Here is a 26,123-nt window from a genome sequence, read left to right on the forward strand (position 1 = left end):
GTAAAAGCCATCTGTGAATATCGTCTAGGTAAGGAACCTCAAAGCAGGTGATGGTTCATGGCTACATGCTTCCCTAGTCCGTTTATCAGATTGTTGCTTGTAACAGTTCCCTCCAGTGGGAAGGGGTCCAAAATGGAGCACATTTCACAAGCACTGATCAGTTTAAAAATTAAGCAGTTGCCATATGTCAAAGTAGTGCTGTTCAGTTCAAAGAATGCAAGGGCCTCTGATCAATGAGGGTGTGTTTTATAGGGACTGCGGCTCACTGAGCAGGATGTCTTGATGTGACAAATTTCTCATTTCTGGATGAACTGGACAAGCTGGTTTTGGTCACAATTGTGCATCTTCTCAGATCTTTGTAGACTTCTTTCTAGTGCTGTAGAGTAAGTCTGAATACCAACTCACCAAAAGCTCATTGTGAACTGGTACAATGTGCCATCCGTGGTTCCCTTACAGTTGGAAAGCAAATAACTGTTCTGCAAGGGATTACATGCACTTTGTCAGCATCAGGTTTGGGCCTATGACTCAAACAAAAAACAGAAATAACCTGCTGTCCTCCATATAGCATATGTTTTGTTTGACCGAATGCTATATTTGACCGAATTCTGCCAGTAACATTTGATCGAATAAATACAAACAATTAAGCTAATACATACTGAACATGTAGAGCGAGGGATGCTGGGGGTGTGCCCCGCTCCATATGCTCGGTATGTATTAGCCTTGGGAGTAGGGAGGGGTTGGTGTGAGCTTGTTTCATCATCAGGGAATTGATTGCATGCAGGCTGTTTTTTTTTTTTTTTCAACACTTTGCTGCGATCAATTCTCAGACGATCAAACGCCCCCAAACCCCACAGAAGCAGTCGACCACTATGAAAGACAACTTTCGGGTCTTAAGATGCTCTTACGAACACAGAAAGGTACCTGCATATGGCAAGGGGAAATGTACCCAAACGTGCTCTCGTGACCCAAATCCACAGGATGCAGAAGCTTCTACCAAGATGGCTATTGCCATAGGACCCAGTCAACTCAAGTACTTCCACCTATGGGTCATCCTGTAAGTAACCGGGGATTCAAAGGCAATGGCTCGGAACTGTTCTCTAACCTCCAGCAGCTGTTCCCCTGGTTACTTTTCTCTCCTTCATTATCCTTTGTCTCAATGACCGTTTTGCCTTTTGTGCTGCCTTCCTTTATTCCTTAATGCGTTGACTTCCGTTGCGTCCAGTCCCGCTTCCAGCCATTTCCGTTGTCCTCTGCTGAAAGCAATCCCACTGGTTAGTCGTTGGATTTTCAGTCAGTTAAGTGTAGCCGTATAGTACTCCGACATACCAGTGGGGTTTCACGCCAGTAGGGGGTCCACCGTTGGGTACAAAACATACTTCTAAACACTGTGGCTACCAGTATGGATTGACTAGACAAACTTTTTTAAGCTGCCCCATGGTCAGCAAGAAAAGGTGCGTGCAAATACGGATGACCTCACCATGTACCTAGTGACTTGGAGACTTATTCCAGTTCTCACGCTGCTAAGCACTCCTTCATGTGACCATGCGAGGCACATTGATGGACATACCCGCACCTCACATGGATTTAGGAGTTCTTTTGCACATGCCTACCCATCCAATCTTTCACTGCACCAATTTCCCAAACATGACTGCGATCATTGCTCAGTATTATGATATGGCGTTTATATTGGATGTAGTTCTGTTCCATTGGTGACTCCTCAAACTAAATGCTGTTTCAACATTCTCCTCACCCCCAGGCCTTAAATATTGTATTCCTGTGTTAGCCTTTATTCAGCTACCTCTGCCCAGGTCTCTTACCTTACTCCAAAATGTGTTAATTGACCATTATTGCGTATCCAAAGTGTGGATTATTTTGTTTTCAACTTGCATAAAAAACATTTAAGAATAGAACATGTTAATCAATCCAATCTCGGCCCTTATATTCTAATCTTCAACATTGCTCATAGTGTCAGCAAAACCATCTACATTAATATCAGTATTCTATTTCATTGTGTATATGTAAATTTATAAAGGCTTTTGCGACACCAACACCAGTAAGAAAGGGAGCACAATGGCATTTAATGTTCCCATCAGTCCTGCCCATTTACGTAATTTAACAATGAATATTTTCATGACTTTAAACATTAAATCTAACGTGGTTCACAGGGACAGTCTTTGATGTGCTAATTGAAAGGCATTTCTTCCATGATTGAATGTTGCTTTGACAAAATACTTCTTAATGCGAGACAGTCTCGCATTAAGAAGTATTGCACATTTGTTAGAAGCTCAAACAAGTTCTGGAAGTAGTAATGGATTAAAGACCAATCAAACTTAACGTTGTACTTGGATACATTTCATACTGGCTCTGCAGGGCTGAAAACACAGCACACAGCAGTCATTTAAGAGAAGGCTTCATTTAGCATCAGCCTTTGGCGTTCCCTTCCCAAAAGACTCTAGCTTGGCGAAAATGTGACACAGTGGGGAGGAACTGGTACTGGTAACCCAAGAGCAAGTACATATCATGCCACAAATTTTACTTTCACAAGAATGCAAACTTTAAGACCATAATGTGTGATCTATTATGCTTTACGAGTCTTATTATCCTTCATGCACATTCCCAAATATAGTTTCACATAGATGTTTGTATGGCACCAGTTGGCCTGGAGAAAACTGCTAGTGTGAAGCGAGGCATGCTTGGACAACAGGCAGCAACTAAATGGCACCTACCTGCCAGCAGTTTTAAATCCTAACCATGAATTTGCTGGGTTATTTCAGCCACATTATCAGTTATTTTCAATTCTGATGAACCAAATCTGGTTTCCTTTCAGGAATGAGTTTGTCCGGGGACTTGGATATTGCTAGGCGTTACTTAAGCATTCATACCCGATTAACTAGGGTCCCTGGGTTGATGATGCCCCATCTGGCATGTTATGAACGTTATTCGCATCCAGGATTTGCCAAGCCAGTAACCCAGCGTATTGAGGGCATTGTATTTTGATTCAATGAACGGGACGCCTTGTGGCGTCCTGTTCATTGAATCAAAATACTCCACTAAAATGGCAGCCACGGATTAGAAAGGCAGGGCTCCATACAAAGCCCCTCTTCCATTTCCGCGGTGCCCAGGAAGCAGGAGCAGCAACAACGTGGTGGCGGCCAATGTTGCTGCAGAAGAAAGCAGGTAAGTGAGGATGAAGGTGGGAGGGATGGGAGTATGTTTAGACAAGGGAGCGTGGGGTGGAGATGATTGCGGTGCATGGGAAGCAGCCAGCAGGTGGCACAAAATGCATGTTTAGATCTGTAGATTCAGGCTGTGTTCCATGCAACCTCATTGGTTGCTCACCCCTCCCTGGGACCTCATTACAAAATGCAATACCATGTACTGCTTGCCCAGACTATCCCTCAGACCAGCCAACACGCGTTGAAGGAGCATCTCACTGGTTACATTTTCTAGGTCCATTTGGCAAACTTATCCTAGTTCCTCCAGAGCCCCAAAGCTTCTAGAACTCCTGAATCTTCTTAACACCTCTGCCAGAACTGGATTCTAATGTCCTTACAGATTCTGCTCTGGTAATCTTGCCTTGCTCCACAGGCGATGTCCCACTTGTTCTTTCAACCTACTATAGCGATCAGAATCGTTGGGGTTTATGTAATACTGCTCTATGGTGTGCAATCCTGGGAGTTATAATCCAAAATAGACTATGCTGGCTAGAGCTGATTAGAGTTTGAGTTCAAAATATGAGAGCCAGAAGTTGCAGACTCCGGGTTTAATTGTCTGACATATATTTATACTACCTTTGCATCTATATTGAACAATTGTAAACCTGTTATTAACCCAGCTACTCGTCTTCCCCAGCCTTTACTGATGAACCTTCCTCACTCTTTCAGGACCTTGCCAAGAAGATCCACTTTCAACTCCACCTCATCAAAGGAATCCTTCCTTTCCTCACTTTTCCCCAGAAGCTCATTGTCTCTACAGCTCTGGTTCTCTCTAGTCTAGAATATTGCAGTAGCCTCTTAATCTACCCTCCCCATCTCTACGACCCCTCCAACTAATCTAGAATAGGGCTGTAAGACTTATCCTTGGCCTCCAGCCCAGGGACTGCATCTCTCATCCCTAGATCTCTCCCCTGGCTCCCAATTGCTACAAGGATAACATTTAAATACCTCTGCATCATCCATAAGGTTGTCTGGGGCCGGGGACCATGCTATCTAAAACTGGCTCACTAAATACACTCCTTCCAGATCTTTGTTCCTCTCGCACCGACTGTGTCAAGCGTGTCGCTAAACAGCAAGATGGTGGCCAACCTTTCCTCTGCAGGATCCCTCCTGTGGAACAGCATCCCCCTTCCTCCTCAATTTCCAGAAGCTCCTAAAGATCTTCCTTTTCACTTCCTCCTTACCTTCCCTCCTCTGGTAAACCCCACAGTTGCTGAGATTGGTGACCAGGGCCCTTGTGCACTCCTGGGTTCTGGCCTCCCACACCCAATCTCCTTCAGTCTCCGCCTGCTCCCAGCACTTTCCTTGACACCCACGGGCCTATGCCACCACCGGCCTGTCCTTATTTATTGGCAGTTGACCACTCTCATCAAATCACTTAACGGCTGCCTACTCTGTAGCACTTCCCTCTGTGGTACTCCTAGCACTTAACCCCACTCCCTCATCCCTTCTCTCTCTCTGCTTGCACGTTCTGAAGGCTCACAAGGCCTAGTAGGTTTCTTCTTTCATTGTTAAATGTGCATTTAATTCCCATGTTTCCTCCCTGTTGCTCACTGGGTGCTTTAAAACATGATTTACTTGATGTATAAGTGCCTTACAAATGCACAATAACTAAACGCCTCCTTCATATATAGTTTCCAGGGTGAGGCTTGCTTTTTGACTCATACCTGACAGTGTTTCAGTCTTCTCAGTGCTTTTCATGTTGCCATTATGCATCGACCCGAGTGTAGTGTCCAAGATGGTCCATTTAATGGTTCCGTTATTGACCGTTCAATAGCACCGTAGTTGGGTCTTTATCACATTACTTCCTTTCAAAGGTTTGCTTTAGATGAGTGGCAGGGTACTCGAATGAGTGTTTGCATTCTTATAGGCAGATTGTATATGCAGTGAAGCTCCTTATCCCTCATCGGTAGCAATGCAACACTTCTGTATGAACCAGAAAGGTACAAGTATAACGTGTGCCCTCTGGATAAGCTCTCCAGTAGCTATACACAAACCTGGAGTGATCATTATTATTATCTAGCTTCTTCAAAAAGATCATTTAGTAATAAAGCTCACCTTTGGCGAACTTGTGCAACATCCTGTTATTAACCACTCTCGTGCGTCCACTGGTCATCCGCTGTATTGTCCACCAATGCTGCTTGCTGGATTCTTGAACAGTAAGATGTAAAATTAGTGGTTTGTGTTGGTTTATGCATCTATTTTTTTAAAATAATCTTCGAGTTGACCACAATTCCGATCTAATAGTTTGTATTTATTTGAGCACTGCACCCACCCAGGCTGGTCGTAAACACCTGGTATGCTTGAGCCGAGATCTGATATCTGGCTTCTAGATATGAAGAATCCTGCCCAACAACTAGAAGCATTGGCCTCTCTTGGGCTCATAAGAGATTTACATGTAACCTCTGGAGAAAAAAAAAACTTCAATGACCATTGGTTTCCCTGTGCAGCACTTTATTTTTTTTAAGGTGGCAAACAAAGTGAAACGCTGCTGATGATTTTGTATTTTCACAATGGGCACTTTTATTTAAAATGTCTGTGTTCAGCAAGACCCTTGTTCTATGATGCACTGTTAATTGTGTAATTTCAGCAGGGCACACATTTTCACTCCAGGCACTTTCACTTTGTTAAGGTTTTAGGCATGTCACTTTATTTTTAGTGTGCCTTGCCATAAAAACGATGTATTTCAAAGTAAGGCCTAACCTGGCCTTTCCTTTTGTCATGCTGGGCCGTCATTAAACCACACAACTTAAAGCAATCCCCTGCCACGTTAATTTTCATCAAGTAATGTAGAGAATCATTCACTCTAATATATGGAACAATGTGGCAATTGTCCTTAAGGTGATTAGATCAGTCTGCCACTGGCCTTTCAAAAGGAAATGTGAGAGATGGGTGTGAACATGGGAAGGCAGAGACTCCTTGGGCTGAGTGGAGGGGAGATGCCAGTCAAATTTGCATGTGCAGGGGGGGGGGGCTTTCATATCAAGTTTTTAAGCTTGTTCTGCTGACTTTGCACATGAAGATGCCTATGTTGGGGAATTTGCACACTAAAAGAAGCACTGACTCAGCAAGGGTGTCGTTCGCGAGCCCAACAAACCAGTACAGAAGGGGTGGAGGAGCAGATTGCCTGTATTGGCCCCCTGGAAAACCTGAATGAGGTTTGCATACAGAGAGCATGCCGAACAAAGGAGCAGCAAAAGTGAACGTTGAGTAAGACCACAGGAGGTGTGTGGGCCAGAGTCTGAAGGAATCGGAGCAGTGCTCCAAGCAGAAAGGTGTAGAAGCTCTGGGTAATAAAAGCAGTACCCTGTCACATGCCAAAGGAATGTGAGCTACACTGAGTGATTGTATTCAAGTGAAGGGAACTGCATGGTATATGCCAGCATGACTGAAATCTTCAGGTGCCTAGCCTTTGTGTATTGAGCAAAAAAATGGATGTGCCATGGCATACAGTCCAATGTCACTAATAGATATGGACCATGTCTGACCAGCCCAGAGAACTGGTACATGTTTGGGGACACAATACCCAAAGTAAAATTTGAAGGTTTAGTGCAGGCTTCAAATTATTCAAATAAGCATTGTTGAACATGTGATGGATGCCGGGAAATGAAATTCTTGCAAGTGTAATTGTTTTCCAGCTTGCATCACTTCTCTCAACATAGTGAAAGCTTTATTTCTCCAGCATGGGGTCTGGCATGGATTCACATGCTCATGAATATTCCCCGTCGTCAGGCTGGGAATCCTCGGTAAAGAAAAAACCAGTATCAGTTTCGTTTCTGATCGGTCTTTCGTAGTAATAACCAATCACTGGTCTCTGCGTCATTCTGACCACAGCCAATGACTGCCCTCTACCTAAGCACCGCCTCTGGCAGCCATCTTCAGATTTTTACCGCACGTTCATGTGTTGGGATCCTCGTGCTATTGCTCTCGAGCGTTAGTGCTATTTTTCGCGCTTTTTCACAAAAAACTTCGATTCTTTCGGTCAAAAGAGCCTCAAGCTCCACCGATCCTACATCCGATCAACGGGGACCCGTGTCGGATTCATCTGTACCCCTCAAGGGTGAAGATTCGTCGAGCTACACTTCGGAGGACTCCAGAAGCTTCTCAGGCCCGGTCTCGGAGATGGCCCAGGAGAAGGGAAGCTCGACGCCCGGAAAGCTGTTCAGGGTCTGCCCTGGATGCCAGCTGCAGAACGTCTTCAAGGAGGACGAACACTCTTTCTGCCTTTACTGCCTTCATGAGGACAAGACGCATGTGGAGAAGGACTGTGCGTTTTGCGGCAACATGTCGGAACGGACCATGAAGGACCGCCATCAACGTCTCGCCAACTGGCTGGAGGGTAAGAGCCCGTCTGGCGAGAAGAAGAAGAAATCCGAGCGGTCTTCTAAGACCTTTGAGGGCGCCCCGGCGACGGGGGCCCAACATAAGGCCAAGCACCGCGAGTCCGCTGGCACCGGGAGCGCCGAACGGTCAGGCTCTACGGGCGCCAGGCAGGGCGCACCCTCCCCGGCACCATCAACCACAAGCCAACGCTCTGGGTCGGGTAAGAGGAAGGCCGAGCACCCGGCGAAGCTCCTGGAGAGGCCCCGGTCGAGCTCTAAGGCAGAGGAGGAGCGTGGCAGTGCCCCCTCCCTCAAGGATAAGGCGGTGAGCGCACCTAAGGTGGTGAAGGCCTTGATCCATCCGACCAAGCCCTCTATCGAAACGGTCGCGGCGGCCCTGGCTCAGCCTGTGGTGGCTGCACCAGTGGTGGCGACCTCAGGGCCCAGAATCTCCCTGCCTCCTCGGAGGGAGTCTTCATTTGTGCCCATCGATAGGACCCCCGTGAAACCCTCCGTGGGGAAGAAGAAGGGGGGGCAGGGCGTCGTCGTAGATTCGGCCTCAACCTCAGAAGAGGAGCTGATCGAGGTCTTAAGCCACGGCCTAGGCGTGGAAGAAGGCCAGCCCGTCGGAATGGACCCCGACGCAGGTGACGACGACATCGTCGAGGATACCGACGGGGCCCCTGCTCGCCCGTCGGATTCCCCTCTGCCAGCGCCGCAAGACAACTCGGCGGCCATTTTGTTGGCCATACAGTCCTTATGCTCCGAGATAAGGACGAGGCTACCGTTACCGACGGAGGAACCTCTCCCGTCGGGGGATCCAGAACCGGGACCTTCTGGTGTTCCCCCTACCAAGAAAAGAAGGATCCATCCACCACCTCCTTTTCAACCGTCGCGCCCCGTCCAGCCCTCCTCCCCGTCCACCCGAGGGGATGATACGGGGACTGACACGGCAGCGACGGGTACGGACGACGAGGCATACGACGAGGATTTTCCGTCGTCGCCTCCCACCAGGGCTTCTCCGCCCGACGAGATCGGATCTTTCCACTCCATGATCTCCAGGGCTTCCGAGCTTTTCCAACTCTGCCCTGAGGAGAAGAAAAAGGAAGGCTTCCTTTATCAGCGGCGCGAGGCCAAGAGGAAGACGGTCCTCGCAGTGCCTCTGTTGGACGACATTTGGGATGAGGGCCTTTCCCTCCTCAAGAACCCTTCCACGACGCCAGCTAGAAGAGACAGGTACGAGAAAAAGTACCGGGTCCCGGACAGGGCCCCCCTATGCCTCCGGGCGCAGCCTACCCCGGACTCCATCGTCTCCGCGGCAGCCAGGAAGAAAGCGGGGGGGGGTGCGGCCTCCACATCGGCCGGACGGCGAGGGAAAGAAATTGGATGCTATGGGACGTAGAGTCATCTCGTCGGCAGCGACGACGATTAAAGCGGCCAACGCCTTGGCTATCGTGGCCCGCTACGACAGGGAGCTCTGGTACAAGATAGCTCCCCTGCTGGATTTTCTGCCGGACGACAAGAGGGCGGAGGCCCTTGAGATCCTGCAGGAAGGTGAGGTGGCGTCGGACCACGCCATCACCGTGGCGACGGACATCGCCGACACTGGGTTCCGCCAGCTGGGCAACGGCGTTTGCCTTCGACGTCGTGGATGGCTCAAAGCTACGGACTTTCGGCAGGACGTCCAGACCAGAGTCCTGGACATGCCCTTCGACGGGAACAACCTGTTTGGGAAGACTGTGGACGATTCCCTTCAGGCCATCAAGGCGGATACTGAGACGGCCCGGGCCCTTGGAGTCCTGCAGCAACGACGAACGCCCTTTCAGAGCGGCGGAGGCAAGGGCGCCTCCAAAGGTTCCGGCGGCGGTTTCGCTTCCTACCGTCAAGCGGGCCGCTCGTCGTCGCAAGAGGCCTACAGAGGACGAGGCAAGTCTAGCGGACCCTGCCGTCGTCGCCAAGGAGGTCAAGGCGGCAAGGCCGCGTCCAAGCAGGATTGAACCGGCCGTGGGGTCGGGCCCTCACCGAAGCACCCCGGTGGGAGGCCGGCTGGCGGGCTTCGTCAGCGTGTGGGAGTCCATCTCCACCGACCGTTGGGTGCTGGACGCCCTGGCCCGGGGCCACGCGCTCGAGTTTCAAAGAAGGTGCCCGCGCGTCCCCCCCCGTGGCCAGGAAAGAACTTCACGTCCCTCAACTTCTCCTGGAGGTAAAGGCGATGCTCAGAAAGGGCGCCATCGAACTCGTCCCAAAGAGGCTTCGGGGCTCCGGAGTCTACTCGCGATACTTCCTCGTGAAGAAGAAGACGGGAGGATGGCGCCCCATCCTAGACCTGCGACGTCTGAACAAGTTCATCAAGGCGCAGAAGTTCCGGATGGTCACCCTCCAGCACGTCCTGGGTCAGCTGGAGGAAGGAGACTTCCTATCGTCGTTGGATTTGGAGGATGCCTACTTCCACATTCCCATCCTAAAGGGGCACCGAAAATTCCTCAGATTCGTGGTCCAAGGGCGTCATTACCAGTTCAAAGCCCTTCCCTTCGGACTACGGTCGGCACCCAGGGTATTCACCAAGTGCCTCGCACCGGTGGCGGCGCAGCTGCGCCGCGAGGGGATTCACGTCTACCCCTACCTGGACGACTGGCTCATCCGCGCCAAGACAAGGGAGCTCGCCGTGGTCCACACGGCAAGGGCCGTCCAACTCCTCACGGACCTGGGATTCTCCGTGAACTACGCCAAATCCCACCTGGTGCCCGCGCAAGTCGCACTGTTTCTGGGAGCGAGGCTCGACACAGTGTCCCTTCTGGTCTCCCCGTCGGAGGAGAGGACCAGGACCATCTTGGGCAAGGTGCAACGGATGTTGGTGGCCGACGCGGCCAAAGTGAGGTCCATCAAGTCCCTCCTCGGGATGATGTCTTCCTGCATCTACCTCATTCCCATGTGCAGGCTCCGGATGCGCCCGTTGCAAGAATTCCTGGATGCGCGCTGGATCCAGGCGACGGGCAGCTTCGAGGAAAGGATCAAGCTCGACGAGAGTTTCCGACGAGCGATACGGTGGTGGGGCACCCGCGCGCATCTGACGGCGGGCATGGACTTCCAGACCCCAGCCCACCAGGAGACTGTGACCACGGATGCCTCCCTGGAAGGGTGGGGAGCGCACACCGAAAATCTGCACGCAAGGGGACTCTGGCTCCCGACGGAGAAGTCCCTGCATATCAACGTCCTGGAGCTCCGTGCAGTGTTTTGGGCCCTCAGGTCCTTCCTTCCGTCCCTCAAGGGCAAGGTGGTGAGGATCTTCACCGACAACACCACCACCATGTTTTACATCAGGAAACAGGGCGGAACCAGGTCCCCAGCGCTGTCCAAGGAGGCGCAGGACCTGTGGCATTGGGCCGTCACCCAAGGGATTTTTCTGGTGCCGTTTCATCTGGCAGGGATAAAAAACACCATCGCCGACTCACTCAGCAGGGAGCTGCGCTCGTGCCACGAGTGGGAACTACGGCAGGACCTGGTGGATCGCCTCTTCCGACGGTGGGGCACACCCCAGATCGACCTGTTCGCGACGGCGACGAACACCAAGTGCCGGAGGTTCGCCAGCAGGTTTCCCCAGACGAGGAGCATGGGCGATGCTTTCTCGTTCCCCTGGGAGGGCCTGTTCCTCTACGCGTTCCCTCCCTTGCCTCTGCTAATCCGGCTCGTCAACCAGCTCAAGAGGTCACGGTGCAGGATGATCCTCGTCGCACCTGCGTGGCCGAGGCAGATATGGTTCCCGGACCTTCTGGACTTGTCAGCGTCCCCGCCGATCAAGCTGCCGGCGGACGCGGATCTACTCTCCAGGGAAGGAGGCGCCATCCTCCACCACGACCCGAAGTCGCTGAACTTGCAGGCCTGGCTCCTGCAGCGCTAGAGTTTGGAGGATACGACATACCGGCCGATTGCAGAGAGGTTCTTGCAAAGGCCAGGGCATCCTCGACTCTTAAATGCTACGGACACAAATGGAAGAGGTTCTCTGTCTGGTGCCACGCACAGAAGATTAACCCTCTACGGATTACGGCTCCCCAAGTACTGCCGTACCTGCTGACGCTGGCCAAAGCTGGTCTGGCACACGCGTCCATCAAGATTCATCTTGCTGCGATCTCCCGATACACCAGAACCACGGGGCGGACGTCCTTGTGGTCTCATCGTCTGGTGAAAGAGTTCATGAAGGGACTGTTCAGATCGTTCCCGCCGGTGAAGGCTCCGGCCCCGGCGTGGGAGCTCAACGTGGTGCTGACCAAGCTCATGGGACCTCCGTTCGAGCCTCTGCACTCGGCCCCGTTGAAGTTTCTATCGTGGAAAACAGCTTTTCTTGTGGCCATCACCTCCGCACGACGAGTGGGAGAGATCCAGGCCCTTTCCTGCAAGGCCCCGTACTTGACTTTCCACGACACGAGGGTAGTGCTCAGGACGCACCCCTCCTTCATGCCCAAGGTACCGTCGGACTTCCATCTCAACGAACCCTTGGTGTTACCTGTGTTCTTCCCGTCGCCTTCGTCGCCGGCTGAGAGGACTTTGCACTCGCTGGATGTAGCTAGAGCGCTGAAGTTCTACGTGGACCGCACGAAGGGTTTTCGGAAGACGTCACAACTCTTTGTGAACTTTGGACCTGTCAATCAGGGGAAGGCTCTCTCGAAGGCTTCCATCTCCAGATGGCTCTCCGGCTGTATCATGTGCTGTCACCAGTTGGCAAACCGACCGCTGCCTGGCCGTCCGAGAGCCCATTCCACCAGAGCGATCGCAGCTACCACGGCGTTCCTATCTGGTGTGCCCCTGCTGGACATATGCAGGGCTGCTACGTGGAGGTCGACGCACACCTTCACGAAATTCTACTGCGTCGACCGGGATTCCAGGGAGGAGTCCAGGGTCGGCCAAGCAGTGCTGCGCAACCTGTTCGCCTGAGGTGAGCCTGGTGAGGAGGTAAGATGCTTAATGTTGAGTTGATGTGATGCTTAATGTTGAGCCTTTGCCACCTCCCGTGGTTGTGCATGTGTGTACTGCTATGTATTCTTTATTCATGAGCATGTGAATCCATGCCAGACCCCATGCTGGAGAAGGAACAAGTTACTTACCTGTAACTGTTGTTCTCCAGCATGGGTCTGGCATGGATTCACATGCGAACCCTCCCGCCTACCCCTCTGCGGCTCTTCACTTGGTCATACTGCCACTTCACGTGCTTCCAAATCTGAAGATGGCTGCCAGAGGCGGTGCTTAGGTAGAGGGCAGTCATTGGCTGTGGTCAGTATGACGCAGAGACCAGTGATTGGTTATTACTACGAAAGACAGATCAGAAACGAAACTGATACTGGTTTTTTCTTTACCGAGGATTCCCAGCCTGACGAGGGGGAATATTCATGAGCATGTGAATCCATGCCAGACCCATGCTGGAGAACAACAGTTACAGGTAAGTAACTTGTTCCTTGAACAAGTTTGATTGGACCTCGGTTTCACAGTATACCTCAACCTATGCCCAAGGTTTATTCAAAGTCTCTGATATGACTGACTGGATTGAGTAGTTGACCCTCAAGTGTTTCTTGATTTGAACAAGTCTCAGTCAACTGGATTTATGTTCACGATAACACTGAAAAATGGTTTGGCCCATGTACTGAGTATGCAAAAGATTAATGGGACAACTATTGCTCAGACCTCTGCAGAGACTGGAAACTAAATAGAATACAGGATTATCAACTCCTGATGGACTGAGATTGAGTACAGCTATAGAATACTAGCATGACTAATGCTGGAAACCTCCAATTCAGCCGATTGTGACTGTTGGCTCATTAGATGCAAAAATGTAAGTTGGTGGAGAGTCCAGTACCCAATGTACATGCAAAGGGGACTAGGACAGGAAAGCGAAGACCTTGTAAGAGGTGTGGAGTAAGTTGTTAAAGCTAACAGGAGACAGAGGTCGTAGAAACTCTTTGGACTACTAGTACAAGAATAACTACAGTAAGTAATGGTCTGGCAGCCCTATATCAAATGTAGTGCTTTGAAAGATGTACTCTAACATAGGTTAACTTTCATCTTTTTTGTTTTGCAGTTGCTGATCCGACAGAGCTACTTTGCTTCAGTTTCTTATATGGATGCGCAAGTTGGTCAGCTATTGAGTGCGCTGGACAGCCTTGAGTTTACCAATACTACTATTGTTGTCTTTACATCTGATCATGGTAGGTGCATAATTAAAATGTGCAATACATTCTGCCATGCTTTGTTTAAAAAATGTCAGTATCTGTTCATGAATGCACCATGAAATGGTGATATAAAATGCCACTCGGTTTGGCCATCACGGTACCTGCTATATTATCCTTCGAGATGGATTGCATACAGTGGCTTTAAGCAGAGGTTCAGGTTACCCTAACATTGGGTGAGCAGTCTTCTAACTTAAATCTTGTTGTGGGACGTGCTATGCCCAAGATATTTAGGTGTAGAAGTAAAGCATCCTTAAAGGATAGTTCCGGGACTTTTTTTTTATTGTCCCTACGGGTCGGCCATGTGTTTGTAAGCATAAATCGGTAGATCGTAGGAAACTTTCCTATGGACCTTACCCGACTTTTCGCCCATTATCGCACTCGAAATCAGCCTCCATTTTGTGATAATCCTATCATTCCGCCGCATCGACCTGGCTCACCTGCCTTTGCGGCACTAAATCAAATCCCCCGCCCCTGAGCCTGACATCAGCAGACGCGTACTGCCCATTTCAAGCACGTCTCGTGTCAACAATCGCTGCGCCTCAGCTATTGACGTGTTGCCATGGAAATGGCAGGACGCCTCTTTCCCCAATAAGTATAAACAGACCGTTTCACAACATACAGCAGCAGATTTTCGATTCCATTCCTCTCTCTGTGTTACTTTGAGTATTCTGTGACTCGTTTCGGTGCTCTGGTCAGCTACCTTCGCCGCTTGTAGCCCGTGTGAACACCTGTACCATCTCTGTAAATTATTTTACTATCTTTACCGCACAATGGCCACAATAATGCCGTATATGTACGAGCCCGAGTACACCGAGGAGGAACTACTGGAAAGGCAAGCACGCGAAAACGATGGGGATTCGGACGGCAGTTGGGAGGACCAGTCAACGGATGAAGAGCCTGGACCATGTCGCATGGACGGCGTCTCCACCTGGTGCACGTGCAATCGGTGCGAGCTAATGCCAACTGAGGAGGAGAACTGCTGCTGCCGTGAAAATTCCGGGTGCTTGGCCTACATTTCGGAAAGCGAGCAAAGTCTGCAGGAAGGCGAGCAAAGTCCGCAATGCATCACCGAGCTGCCAGAGTTCAGGGAAGCCTGCCTCTCACGGACAGTGTTGAGGATGATGATGGTGCTTATGCACGAACTTCGTGGCACTGTTCGTCCGCGTAATCCGAGTAACGAGTAAGTATACTCTGTTTGTGATGTCAGTGATGCCACCACTATTTCATGGTCGTCTCCCACATATAAAATTACATTTACATATCATTCGAACGCATGTAAATTGGTTCCATATAGTGCATTTTCTAGATATAATTTTTTTCTAAGGAAAATGACATGTGTTACCTGAATCGACATTGATAAGAAAATTTGGTCAGTTTAATACAGTTTGCATCTTTTTTTTTCACAGGTGGTACAGGCTGGTGGCCTATCGTTGCTTCACTTGGTGGCTTCACGGGAGGCTCGGACACCGCGTTCGGAGAGTAATACCTGCCTGTGCGGTACTTGCCATTAGACAACATTTCCCCAGTGACAGTGGACAATACCGCGGATTTTCCCTCGATGTGCTGCAACCTCAACTTTACAATGTGTAATGTTTATTATTTATGTTTAACTAAAATCTAAAATAAAGCCCAACATATATTTTAGCAATGGTTGTTTTGATTTTTTAAATGAATCTAGTGTGTCTCCGTTGAATAGCCTTCCAGTGCCTTGTCTTGTCACACCACATGTCTCCGGCCAGCATCCTCCCTCACGCTGGCCGCACACCTTCAATCCACATAACCGTTGAACCCATATATGCAGCAGTCATACATATATTATTTTGTGGGTTGGCATCAAGCGTTGGCAATAAAAAGCTGTTGGATTTTATTGATACAAAACATGGTTATAGGTAAATAATAAATATGGTTGATCATAATAAATCCTCTTTTTGGGCACCGGGTACAGAGATGACCCCCATATATTCTCCTGGGAGGGTGAGGTATTTATAAACTCACCCCCCTGCCTTCCATGTAGTAGATCCTGCAGCCATCCTCTTACATTCAGTTAGATGGCCTCTCCTTGGTGAGGCCCTGCGGCAAACGGGTCTTGTCTGCACGACCACCGCCCCGATCCACCCCCCCGCCCTATCAAAGGCAGTTCGCACCGGGGTACTTGTGCTGGCAAGTGGAGCTGTCAGGGAGCGATAAAGGCCAAGAGGTGCCAAAGACCATGTACACTTCAAAGTGGTCTATAGAGCATGGGTTGTTGTTCCCATGTCTACCTTCAGACCCCGTGTCTCCTGCCAAGCATCCCCCCTCACGCTGGACGGCCCCCTGCAATCCACATAAGTGTGTCTCCATTCACGAGTCTTCCTGTGTCTTGTCTGCACGACCACCGCCCCGATCCACAGCCCCGCCCTATCAAAGGCAGTTCGCACCGGGGTACTTGCGCTGCTGGCAAGTGGAGCTGTCAGGGAGCGATAAAGGCCAAGAGGTGCCAAAGACCATGTACACTTCAAAGTGGTCTATAGAGCATGGGTTTGTTGTTCCCATGTCTACCTCCAGACCCTGTGTCTCCTGCCAAGCATCCCCCCTCACGCTGGACGGCCCCCTGCAGACCGCATAATGCCACGACATATACACGTCATTCATTCACAAACACACCCCTGTTTCGAATTCTTTATAACCCACTTCATATTTCTAATGAGAACTTCTTTGCGCTTTGCTAGTCAACCCGTGAAGGTGCTGGTTATCTGCTCTTCGTCTCTGTGAACTTCCGTGACCACTTTGAGCAAACTCGTCAGTTTGCAACCTGTGAACTGCTCCCTGTTCTACGACAAGAAACTACTCTGATCCCTGCATCTAACTGTTTGTTCGTCAAGGTAAGTCCATGTACCATAATCATTTTGCGTCCAATTTTTTAATTTATATCTATTTGCTAGTAGTCATCAAATTGCATCCATGTTTTCTTTTCGTTCACGACAGTACATGCAAGGAACTAGTCACATGTTCTGAGTTTAGTCAAATTACTTTTTCTATTTTTTGAAAGTTATTGAAATACTTATCCGCATGTGAATAACGTGTATAGTTCCAAGAACCAAAACGGACCTTGCATTGAACCTTTTATGTGTCATTAATGTTTTAACACATTGGTATTCATAGAGAATTGTTGATCTTTACTTTTCAGAACTTTCCATAATGCCTGCCTGTTCCATTGGCGGTTGCCCTTCGAAGACCCATAACAAATCTGAAGATACTATAATGCATGTTTTCCCTAAGACAATAGATCAGATAAGAGAATGGGTCCGATATTGCGGATATCCAGCCTCTGAGCTAGAAAGTAGAGTCCTTGAAGTCTTTGCGGACAAGAGGGGTGATCGATACCGCATCTGCAGCAGGCACTTTAGCCCAGACATGTACTCCACATCATTGCTAATAAAGAAGAAAACACTGCGAGCGAGGCGAAAATTGCTCTCAACCGCTATTCCCACTCTATTCGTCCACATCCCTCCACTGGTGAGTCAAGTTTACGTATTTGTCTCTCGGCCTTGCGGTAGTGTGTAGCATTAGCTAACAATAATTTCCCCATTTATGTATCCACTCAATATGAAGGCGGAAGATTCTCCATCCGTGTCGTTATTGCAGTCATCAGCCACTTCAAGCGCCTATCGGGTAATCTTACTTAGCTATTCTGACACTGACTTGTTTTAGGCATGTAAATCAATAGTTTTAATTGATCGTGTAATCATTTTACCTAATGGTACACCACAGTACTCGTCCTCTAGTCTTTGTTTTCAGTTATAATTATTGTTATCCAAAATAATGCAAGTACTGTCTTTCAGGGAGATGCTGAGGAGTCCAACGCATTGACGACAACCGTAGATGTCACTCAGATGCTCGAGGTACGTTTCCGGACAGTTCCATCGATGGAGATCATCAGATCTTGCATTCTTGTAGCGTGATTGTTACACACAATGTTTCTTTCGTTTTTAGCCATTGGTATGTCCTTATGTCGTCGCCCTCCTATGTGTCTTCTTTTTTCAATATTGTGTTCATTACTAATGAAAGTCCTATGTTTCAGGGAGTCGATGGAGCATTAGTCCAAGAAGAAGGGGGAGCATGCAGTTACGGGTCGGCGCAACAGCTTGCAGAAGTGTGCACCGCAGTTACAGCGTCCCTTGATGTTCTTATGCATTTCGAGGTATGGATACTGACAGATCAATCATGCGAGATCAAATGACGTGATTACATCCGCTATACTTCCTTCTTTATTAACGCAAGTACTATGTTTCAGGGAGCTGACGGAGCTTCTTCAACAAGAACATCACCCCTAGTAGTTGATGCAGATCTCTGGGTGGTGACACTTCCAACGATGGAGCAAATCGAATCATATTTAGATATCCATTATTTATTTTAGACAACTGATCATTTGTGCAGGTCTATTTAGATGAGCCGTTGACGCCTGCAGAAAGTTTATGTTCTTTTAAACAAAATAGAAAACCATACTAATGCAATTACTGTGTTTCAGGGAGTTACTGAAGCATCATCTTCAATAATATCATCAATGAAAGTCTATGCGGAGCCCGAGGTATGGATCTTGACAGTTCAATCTAACTAGATCAACAATGCGTGAACTATTGTCGTTTGAATGTTCTACACAATGCGTTCATTCGTGTTTTGCTATTGAGATGTACGTATGGGTATTGGTCCCCAAGTACATTTTGTGTTTTCAATATTATTATACATACTAATGAAAGTTCTATGTTTCAGGGAGTCGATGGAGCCTCAGTGAGTGATGGATGTGCTTATCATGAAAATATAGTCGTTGCAGCGCGAGAGGAAGTGGAGACATGCACACACGAGTCGGAGCAACAGCGTCCAGATGTTGAAGTTCGAGGCAAGAAAGTTTCAAAGAAAAGAAAGCAAAAGAAGGTTAGTGTCCTGTTCACTATATTATGTTGTCTTTCACTGTCAATAGTTCAATACTGTAAGTTGTGTTTAAACTGAACATCCCTTTTCTAATCTGTCCTCTAGTTGCGAGTGGGTGTAAGAACTAGATCTACACAGACAGTGAAGCGAACGAGAGATGTTGCTTGTCAAACCTTTTGGCAGGGACTTGAGACTGGAGATGCATCGTGCCAATGGGAAGAATATGAAGTGATTGACAACGGAGCTATACCACCACCAGCCATTGATAGTGAATGTCCTCCTGGTAGTTTGGATGCAGTCGGAGATCAATTCACAGAATCCACACCCGCAAAAAATAAGAGCGCGCGAAAGTTGAAGACATTGTTTTTTTCTCCCATCTCCGGACAAGGAACAGATGTTGCAATGGAAGAGAATGAAGTGGACGACAATGAAACACCATCAATATCACTCAGCATAGCGGAAGACGATATCAGAGATTGTACCTTTCATGCGAGTGACATGTCCTCAACGTTACAGGCCGAACCAGCTGGGATGCAGAGTGACAGTATAAGGAAAGAGGCCAAATTCATTGTATTCGATAGCTGTTTGATGGATATTATTACGATGATGAAATGTGGGCATTGGGTTGGTGGGGAAGTATGTGGGGAGCCATTGATTAATGTGACTCGTGCAATTCGAGGCACTAACCTTAAAATACATGCCACCTGTACACAATATCATCCGTTCGCATGGTCTGCACAACCCATGCTGGGGCAACTGCCAGCAGGCAATCTACTTTGTGCAGCGGCCGCACTTTTTAGTGGTTCAAGTTTTAAAAAGTTACAGTATTTCTTTCAGTTTGTGGGAATCCATTTCATTGCGAAAAGTCAGTTCTACAAATACCAAACCGATTATCTATTTCCAGCCATCAGCGAAGCTTGGAGAATGGAAAAAATGTCAATGGAAAGTACATTCGCGGGCAAACGCTTCAGGCTAGCCGGTGATGGACAGTGCGACAGCCCAGGATTTTCAGCCAAGTACTGCACCTACCACTTTCAGGACATGGAAAGTAAGAAAATTGTGAGTTCGGTGGTCGTGCAGGTGTCACAAAGTACATCCTCAGTGGCCATGGAGAAAGTTGGCTTTGTAGCATCATTGCAAGAACTACAATCGCGGGGAATGGTGATCGACCTGATAGCCACGGACAGACACGTTTCAATTGCCAAGACAATGAGAGAAGAGTACAAAAATATAAATCACCAATTTGACGTTTGGCATCTTGCAAAATCAATCAATAAAAAATTGTCGGCTGCAGGTAAAAAAAAAGAATTGCAAGGTATTTCACAGTGGTCCAAGTCAATCAGCAACCATCTTTGGTGGAGCTCAAAAACATGTGAAGGGTCGTTGGAAATTCTACTGGAAAAATGGCGGTCAATAATGTTGCACTGTAGCAACGTACATCGATGGTCGACAAATGAACATTTCCACAAATGTGAACATGGCCATTTGTCCACAGAGGAGGCACGGAAGAAGAAGTGGTTGATTCCTTCATCACCCACTCACAAGGCCATTGAAAAGATTGTATTTGATAAAACTATAACAAAAGCTTTGAGGGGACTCACGGAATTCTGCCACACAGGAGATTTGGAGGTGTTCCACAATATGTGCCTCAAGTACAGGCCCAAAAGATTGCATTTTGGCATGGAAGGCATGATAAATCGGACTCTTTTAGCGGTCTTGGCACATAACCATAATGTTGGCCGTCAACAAAGTAGGACGACCGGAACTTTAGGGACGCTTCGCTACAATAAGGCCTTCACTAAAAGAAGTAAACAATGGGTGATCAAACCAGTGTTTGAGGATATGCAATATGAGTTTATTGAGAGACTTATCGTAGATGTCCTCGATAGGCACATACATGGAGTGGTGAACGAACCTATGCAGGGGACAACTGCATTGCCACCCAACATTGCCTCTGTTCCATGTCCACCTAAAGCAGAGCTCATTGAGAAATACACATCACGGTTTAAATGATTGTAATTTGATTGTCTGTTCTCTCGAGTCTCCTCATGTTGCAGGCCCATTGCAATTAAACCAAACAGTAATATAAATCATTTTTACAAAAATTATAGAATGTTTCCGTATTACAAACACATGGCCGACCCATAGGGACAATAAAAAAAAAAGGCACGCAGACAAGATGTCCCTAAAACTAACTGCAGCTAACTAGAAATGTGTGCTCGCTCAAAGTGAAGGTCAGCTGCTTTGATGTTTTGCTCGGGTGGCGGAACAGCCCACGACCCAATATAAGGTTCTATTGTGATTTGACCTTGACAGGCCGGGACCATCCTGAAAGACTAAGAAAAGATAATGAATAAAATTTCAGAAACGAAACGATGAGCCACGTTCATTAGAAGAAGTAACGTCGGCAAAGAAGGAGTGGTGTTTCGGGTCTGCCCTACACAGAGACACAATGGAAAATGCAAATATAATGTAAGTAACTTTTGATGAGTTTATACCGCAATTTCATTACTATACAGTGGCTTTAAAGACGGGTTCAGTTGTACTTGTTCGTTCTATGTGGCATATTGTTTTCTACCGCGCACTATCTTGAGGAGAAACATCTGCTTTTACTGAAGCACCTCAAAACCTTCCTCTTTGCTTCTGCTTTCTCTCTCCCTCTCCCCTTCTACAACTGGTCCACTGTCTGCGACCTCAGTCCTGGGCCCTTCCACTCTCCACCTGCACTGCCTCCCTGTCAACCCCTGCACTGGGGGACTGTCTCAGTATCCTACAGCCCCCCCTTCCCAGCACTTGTTCTGCACTTACCTTGCACTTGCCACCAGCTGGCCCTATTTATTTATTATTTTATGCTACTTACCTTGTACTCCACTCCTCCCCCCCCCCCCCCCATGCCTCGCCACGCCTTTAAACACTTGTGTACACCCAGTAGCGCTGTCCTCGCTATGAAATGAATAATTTTAATAAGGATCTGATGGTGAGACTAATTTCATTTTTTATGTTTTTAGGTACATCATTCACTACTGTCTGTGTCACGAGTACCAGACACCGGCGGACGGCTTCTACAGCCGCCAGTTGCTTCTCCGCGTGAACAACGTTACCACCCTGACCATTTTATGGGACGATCGCCAAGTACAAGTATGCCCTTACGCGGTACTAACGGTTAGATGCAACATACCTACCGTTGTGGTGGCCTAGTGCCTCGTTGTTGGAACAGCCATGCGATTATCAGTGCGACCGAAGAGCTTATTTTTATCGTAAACCAACACCCTGTGTACTGCACACGAACATCGCTTCCCTCAAGACGAACTAATTTGGATCGAGAGCAAAGAAAAATGCAAATCGCTGAATATTCTCTAAACATTTGATGTCAAATAAATGTACTTTACCACATTTACAATCTTGCGGTTTGATTTCAAAGTACAGTTTCATATTCCGAATTGTGGCACGCTGTATTGTGAGCTGATCTGTGTTGATTTCCGGGGTCTGTGTGGAGTCGCGTAGAAGACGCCTGGGCGCGTTTGCCTACGCAGCTCAGTCACGTCACGGATAGAGGCGGGGAATATGAATGTTTTGATAAAGTCTGTTTCAGGGGCGGGGGATTTGATTTAGTGCCTCAAAGGCAGGTGAGCCAGGTCGATGCGGCGGAATGATAGGATTATCACAAAATGGAGGCTGATTTCGAGTGCGATAATGGGCGAAAAGTCGGGTAAGGTCCATAGGAAAGTTTCCTACGATCTACCGATTTATGCTTACAAACACATGGCCGACCCGTAGGGACAATAAAAAAAAAGTCCCGGAACTATCCTTTAAGAACTTTGGCATTTTGACATATGGGGATCCATACGAACTTGCATGTTAAATATGAACCCAAAGGAATAAACCACACCACTCCCATAGCTGTGCCTTGATTAATATAGTTAATGCCCTGACACCAGTGCATGTGCTTTTGGAATACAAATCTAAACTTTTTAATATTCCCATTATCTAATGCAATATACATTGGAAATGATGTATCTTTTGGTGACAAGTCTTTACTGTGCTGAGCAGCGAGGGCATTAACCAGGCCGAAATGGTGGTGCAAGTCTTGATCACGCTTCTGATGCCAGCATGGCAATGGTTTGTCTGTGGTTGGAGGGGGGGGCTGTGTAAAGGCGTATAAAACATTCACTTCACCACTATTCCCATTTTCTCTTTCCCATCTCTATTTATAGTCTGGTGGTCTAGCTGCTCATCGCTATCTTCGACATCACTTTCTGTTCATCTACGATATATCACTGAATCCATGAAGTTTATAACTGCGCATGTCAAGTGGACCGAGCTTCCATTTAGAACGCGAAACCACCACTCATCCATATTCATGTTCAAGGGCGCGATCTTCGCTAGATGGAGTGTTCGTAGATCTTTAAGGATTGCACATTCTGCTATTAAATGTCTAGAGGATTCTACTGCAGCTCCACAGTGTCGACAGATATTATCCAAAGTGGCCTGATCATGTCTCATGAATAGCATTTCCTTTACTTTAATGACATTTAGTCGCAGGCGGAGAAATTTATCTCGATGGTAACGTGATGGAAATTGCACCAAATAGCTTGGCATTACTTTCCGTTGGTTCTTTATAGGTCCAAGTTTTAGTGCAGAAGCTAACCCATCTAGTTTTTCTAAGTTTGTCATCCAGGCCCATTCATATATCTTGCGTTTTGCAATTTGGGGTTGCGCAAGGAGCAGCTCCATCTTGATGTCTGCAGCAAGCATGATCTCCCTTACACCTTGGACCCATTTTAAAGTTACATCTGTGTGTGGATGTCTGATTGATGTAGCAAATATTTCGTACGCTGGTTCCGGATTTGGCATCTGCATCTTTCGTATGAGCGCTAGAGATTTCCAAAGGACACTAGAGTATAATTCATCTAGAGCCAACTCGTGTCTAATGGCAATAATTGAAACATGTTTTGGTAGCTGTAGCACTGTCTTCCAAAACATGCTTTCTAGCTTGGCCCAAATTTGATAGTCTAAGTTCCACCCAGCTTCTGACCCGAAGGTGATGGCGGGTATTGCCTTTTGATAGTAAAATGTTCTGACAGGTATTAGTGAAAATTTGCCATAAAGATTGTGAATTCGACGACCTTGAAGTGCCAGCGTTTTCATACGTTGTGTGATATCCTGTACCCAGCTCCATTCTCGGATCGATTTGTTTATCGTTATCCCAAGATATCGCATATCGTTGATTTCAGCAATTGGATTATCATCGATCTTCCACACACAGTTTTTATTTTTGGAGCCTTTGGCCGATCAATTTGCATTATTTTAGTTTTATTTACATTTATTTTTAAGTCATTTGTAGTCATATATTGGTGTAGTTTAGTTAAGAGGCGTTGCAGTCCTATCTGGGTTGTGTCAACTAGAACGATATCATCAGCATACGTTAAACAATTGATGTGCTGTCCATTTACTTTTGGCGGAAAACACTTTACATTTTTCAGTGCCAAAGGGATGTCCGCGATGTAAAGTTTAAATAGGCACGCAGCAATCGGGCAGCCTTGTTTCACGCCCCTATGTGTCATCACTGAGTCTGATAAATTTCCTTTTTCGTTTAGTCGGATCTGTATAGATGTCATTGTGTGTAGTGCTTTAATGGGCTGTAATAAGTTCTCTGGGCAGCCCCACGTGGTTAGCTTCAGCCATAGTTTTGTACGATTTATTGTATCGAATGCTTGATGCATATCGATAAAGGCCATGAATAACTTTGACGGTTTTTCTATGGAGTTCAATTTTAATATGGTTACCAGGGTCAAGTTGATTTCTGTGCCGACTCCCTTAGTGAAGCCGGTTTGACGGCAGTCATTGATATTCTTCGACTTAGCCCAAGCAGAGAGTTTTTTTTGTAAGAAGCCAGCAAACACCTTTCCGATTGTATCGAGTAAAGCGATTGGGCGGTAGTTTGCCGAATCCGCCCGATTTCCCTTCTTAAAGATGGGTACTATAATCGCTGTAGTCCAAGAGGGCGGGATTTTTCCTAAGCTCAGCGATCTTTGCGAACAGGTTACTAATGAAGATCGCCCATTCTTGTTTGTTGGCTTTCAACATCATATTTGTGATGCCATCAGGACCCGCTGCACGAGAGTTGTTAAGCTTTAGTATGGCCGCAATGATGTCTTCGATGTTCTCGTTACAGTCCCATTTGGCTTTAGTTTCTATTTGTGCTGGAATCGTTTGGTTGGTTTCAATCGCAAACACTTTGCTAAAGTGGCTTTTCCAGTCACTCTCAGCGACTCCACTAGCCATTGTGTCGGCTTGATTACGAGAAAATTTGTTCATGATTCGCCAAATTTCTCTGCAGTTGTTTGATTTTATAAGCTTCAACATGGCTTCACCGCGTTCTTGGTCGCGCATAAAGGCATAGGATTTCACCCAATTACAGTATTTTTGTTTGCGTTTTTTTATCCTTGCATCAGTACCCACCACTCCCTCTATTTTTAAACTATGTATGTCTTTATGCAATTTCTTTTTTTCCTTCTTAACTTTGAGACTTCAATCGTGAGCGTGTATTTTGTCTGGTGGCATCTTCAAGAGAGAAATTTCTTTCCTGCATGGTAAGAGCGCACAATAGTTTAACGCTGTATCCTTGGACCATGTCAAGTTTTGGAAGTCTTTGTCCAGCTTAGTTATTTGTTTGGTGTTTATTCTTAGTCTATTTTGCCCATTATTTATCTCTAGGCTCTGGTTCATTTTCATTCCATCTGATTTTGAAGGGAGAGTCATAGTTAGAACTAGAGCATCATGGTCACTATTTATTGTCTCCAAAATTCTCATGTTCTTGATTTTATGCCATGAGTGCTTTGAGATCCAGAAATAATCCAAAATTTTTTTGTGGCCCATATTATTCCAGGTATATTTCGGTGGTGTGTCGCCCTCTACACGTCCATTTATCATTTCGCAATCTCGTGAATCCATTGCGAGTGACCATAGTGCACTTCTCGAATGTTGGCGTGACAGTTCTTTCCTGGTCTCTATGATACAAAATCTGTTTGAGTCAAACCCGGATGTGTTCATGTCGCCGCAAACAAGAATACAAATTTCACCATCTATTTGTTGATATTTATCTATGATCTTCGTTACGGAAGATATGAATTTTTTTGGGGTTATCTGAGCAGGATTCCAATATATGTTAATTAGCAGGATGTACTAATTATTGGAGTTTTTCCCGTTTTGGTGTTGTAATAACGTACTTTGTACGAAGATATTTGGATTGTCCGTTTCGAGAATTTCCCAAGCGGTTCCGATTTTGATCATGGTTATGAGTCCAGAAAACGGGCGACCCTGTGCATTTTTCTTTGCCGGATTTAACAGGGTCACGTATCCATCTTTCGTCGGTGTAGTCCTCATCCATGTTTCTTGTAGACAAATTGCTAAATTGTTGGTCAAATCATCCGGGAAGTCAGCATACAAATGATGGAATC

At 47.2% G+C, this 26,123-nt stretch overlaps 1 protein-coding gene across 2 annotated transcripts in view; it reads left to right on the forward strand.

Annotated features, from left to right (window-relative positions):
• IDS (iduronate 2-sulfatase) overlaps positions 1 to 26,123 on the forward strand; it is a 364,864-nt gene that overhangs the window by 228,000 nt on the left and 110,741 nt on the right. For both annotated transcript variants that reach the window (XM_069612759.1, XM_069612760.1), the window contains exon 7: positions 13,605 to 13,731. In XM_069612759.1, the coding sequence (XP_069468860.1) occupies positions 13,605 to 13,731 (127 nt within the window). The remainder of the gene's footprint in view (positions 1 to 13,604; positions 13,732 to 26,123) is intronic.

Source organism: Ambystoma mexicanum, chromosome 5p (genome assembly GCF_040938575.1).
Source record: "Ambystoma mexicanum isolate Mex_15411 chromosome 5p, UKY_AmexF1_1, whole genome shotgun sequence".
Lineage (NCBI taxonomy): Eukaryota > Metazoa > Chordata > Amphibia > Caudata > Ambystomatidae > Ambystoma > Ambystoma mexicanum.